The sequence below is a fragment of the Ambystoma mexicanum genome, chromosome 2p, assembly GCF_040938575.1.
Source record: "Ambystoma mexicanum isolate Mex_15411 chromosome 2p, UKY_AmexF1_1, whole genome shotgun sequence".
NCBI lineage: Eukaryota > Metazoa > Chordata > Amphibia > Caudata > Ambystomatidae > Ambystoma > Ambystoma mexicanum.
The window spans coordinates 837,990,869-837,994,227 of NC_090923.1; the positions used below are offsets into that span (position 1 = coordinate 837,990,869).

At 41.9% G+C, this 3,359-nt stretch overlaps 1 protein-coding gene across 1 annotated transcript; it reads right to left on the reverse strand.

Moving 5' to 3' along the window:
• Window positions 1-404: 404 nt before the first annotated feature.
• LOC138567806 (myb-like protein X) lies at window positions 405-2,231 on the reverse strand. The gene has a single exon (XM_069646292.1). The coding sequence runs from the start codon at window positions 2,229-2,231 to the stop codon at window positions 405-407; it is 1,827 nt and encodes a 608-aa protein (XP_069502393.1).
• Between the last annotated feature and the right edge of the window lie 1,128 nt (window positions 2,232-3,359).

Below are 3,359 nucleotides of genomic sequence, written 5' to 3' on the forward strand. Positions count from 1 at the left end.
TTCGTACCTCGGCTGTTTCGTTCTTTAATCCGCTTTTTCATCTCTGTTTTTGTTTCTTTCTTCAGGTTGCTTTCCCAGATCTGATCTATCTTTTCTTATTGTGCTCACAGTGCTATTTCCCGTATACAGGTCTTCGTCTGAAATTTCTTCGCGGGATAACTCAACTGATATATATGATTCTGTAATAGTTTCCTCATAACAATCGATTACCAACATAGATGCAGGATTTGGTTGTTGTTGCGCTTCTCCAATTTTGTCTTCATTTCTAGCCTTTTCAGGTTCTTGTGTTGAATAGGTGGAGAGGTTCAACAGTAATTCCATATTTCCTTCTTCACTTGATGAAACATTCACAGCCTGTCTGTTATTGCCCTTACTTGTTATTTCTTGTGTTTGGGGGGATTCTTCTACTCCTCTTTTTTTTTTACTTCGCTTGTTTTTGTTGTCACATCCACTGTACTCGTTTCTTTGTGTTGTTGGGGCTGTGGTTTTTTACTATTATCTTTAGCACTTTGAGAAAGATTTCTGAGAAATGCTCTGGATCCTCTCTGTTGTTTTTTTGTCTGTTTTTTCGCTGTTATTATTTTTGTTTTATTTGAATTATTCATAGTCTGTTGTTCGAAAATGCTATAATTCGCATTCCCTTGTGTTGATTCAGGCTGCGGATCTGTAGTGTCTGTTCTTAATTCCTCTGTCCGTTCTGTATATTTTTTGTTTATTTTTGTCTTAGTTTTTTCCGTTGTCAAGTCTATTAGTTGAATGTCGTTCTGGTTTCCTGTTTCATCATTGTGATTATTCTCTCTCATATTCTGTATGCTATCTTTTGTTATCTTAGTGGAGCCTGTTTTAGGTGCTCCCGAATTTTGATCTTTCTCTTTTTGGTTATTTCGTTCGATGATGTTCTTCGTTATGGTTGTTTTTGTGAACGAGATTAGGGCTTCCATGAGTGTTGCTTTGTCCATTCTGTCTTCTCTTGCTATCTCTGCCAATCTTTGTTGCCATATATAGCTATTTTCTGCTTCTATGCTGAGCCGTTCTTGTATTTTGTGTATCAACAGTTCTAGATTCTTTTGTTTAGTGAATATGGAATTAAGTATCATAGTGTGTTCTTTCATTATTTCATGACTTGCTTCTTGTAAGTTTATATATGGTATCATTGTTTGTGTTGTTACAGCTATCAGCATGTTCTGTAAGTCCAGCATTGATGTAGCCACTGTCTCTTGTTTATTTTCTGCCTTGGGTGTACCCTCGTCAACCATTTCCCCAGGCTTCTGATCTGTTTTCTTTACCTTTGTTTCTCTATTTACTCTTTGTGTCTTATTTCTCGTTGTGTAACTTGAGTCGGTATAATTTTGCCAGCTATTGGTTTCATAACATGATTCTACTGGTCTTTCATCTAAATTAGCTTGTTTTTTGTTGTTCCTATTTTTCTGTTGTAATTCCATCAATGTTTCAATTTCTGTTAAATCCAACGATAAACGTTCCATTCTACATTGACTAATTGGAGCAGTCTCTTTTATAAGTCTTTCTGATTTAGTCGCTCTTTGGTAATATGATTTCCATTGCTCTTTTGCCTTAATTGCTTTTTCTTTCTGTGATACTATTGGCTGATCGTGTTTACTAGTATCATGTTCTTGCTGTAACTTTTTTAGGCCAAGCTTTGGTTCAGTGGATGTTATTTGATCTTTTATTTCCCTTTTTTCTGTTTTTTCCAATGGCTCTTTTTCCCTCTGTCTTTGGGGATTCATTTCTTCCTCCATGTTTGTAATTTTGTGGTTTGTCTCTTTGTTGTCCTGTTGAAGGCAGCTTGGTTGCCTAAATTCTTCTTTCTGCATATCGCCGGTTTTGTCATTTATTGGTAGTGATATTTCATGGTTTGTGTTGTTGGTGTTATTATTTAGACCCTTAATAATTTCTTTCTCTTTTAGGAATGAGTTGTCCAGCATTTCCGTCAGGCTCAGATTATGGCCCTCTTCCACAACACTGTTCTGGCTCTCATCTTGTTTCTTTGCATTTCCTAACATTAGCTTTGATGTTTGTCTTGTGTTTCTTCTCGGATTTTGAGGGGTTAATGCTGTGTTAACTTCTTCCATTATGGTAATCATTTCCCGAGCTTCGCCCTGTTCTTCCACGGGCAGCCTTGGTTCTATCAATCCTTCCTCTGTGTCGTCCACCTCTTTCCCTCCTTTCGACGCTGCTCCGCGTTTGGCAAGAGCCGGAAACGTGTGTAACATGTGCCGCCCGCACTCCCTGCTTCCCGCTTCTTGCTCTGCACAGACGTCCGCTCTCTCTGCCTGCACAAACGCGCTTCAGCTGGGCTCAGCAGCCTCGAATCAAGGTAAGTTGCTATCGGGGTATTAGAAGGGGGTAACTATTACTGTTTCTTAGAGTTTGTGGGGGTCAAAGGACAAATCTCCCGCAGTCCCCCCACACAGATTGCTTTCCAGTAAGGGTACCCAGTCAATAGGACTCGATGTTCCGCCTGCTTTTCTCTATCGGAACGGCAGGTACAATTTCTTTTGTTATAATGTTTCCCCCGGCATCGCTGTATTCCCAGTCTCTGGTTTTTGGGGTGACGGGGTCAAAGGAAAAATCCCGCAGTCCCCCTTCTCTACACTTTTCACCGCTTATGGCAGAGAGACAGCGTGAGGTGTACTCCTATGTTACAGTTTTTTTGTTTTTTTTTTTTCCTTTCTTTCACTTTTTCACATGGGCTAGCCAGAGTAAGAGTCCTGTTGTAAAATAAATGTTTCCCACTGTGTAGTTCTTACCTGCCAGGGTCCATCAGCCTTTCCGCTGATTTCGCGGACTCCTGCAGACTCCACACTCTGCCTTCACACTCCGCGGCCCGCTCCGCAGCGGGTTGGGGTAAATAACGCCTCCTCAACTGTTAAGTCTTGTCCACTCTTTCCCTTGGCGCTCTGGCTATCACACATAATGGGGGAAGGAGGAGAGGTCTGCCTGAGATGTTCACAAGAGGGAGCAGACATGATGCACATGTTCAGGACGTGCCCGCATATCCAGAAATTCTGGGGGGCAGTGATGGAGAGAGCAGAGAAGGGATGCATACAAATACACTCATGGCCCCCAGAATATTGCTTACTAGGGTTGTTTCCAAGACGCAGGAGGCAAAATGCACATACAGACAAAATGAAAGACTTGATTTGCATACTCACAAAACGCAGGATAGCAATGGCCTGGAAAACGGCAGAGGGTCCAACGGTCGAGGCTGGTGGGTGGACTTGCAAAGATGGTCACTGGCGGAAACTGCAGTGTGGCACAGAGCCATCAGGAGAGGAACGCATGTTGGGGAGGCCTATGGATGCATTGATACAAGGCATGTTCGCCTCTGAAGAGGGCGT

Excerpts from the sequence above, each read along its gene's own strand:
- LOC138567806 (XM_069646292.1), bottom strand. The coding sequence starts at position 2,231 with ATGTTACACACGTTTCCGGCTCTTGCCAAACGCGGAGCAGCGTCGAAA.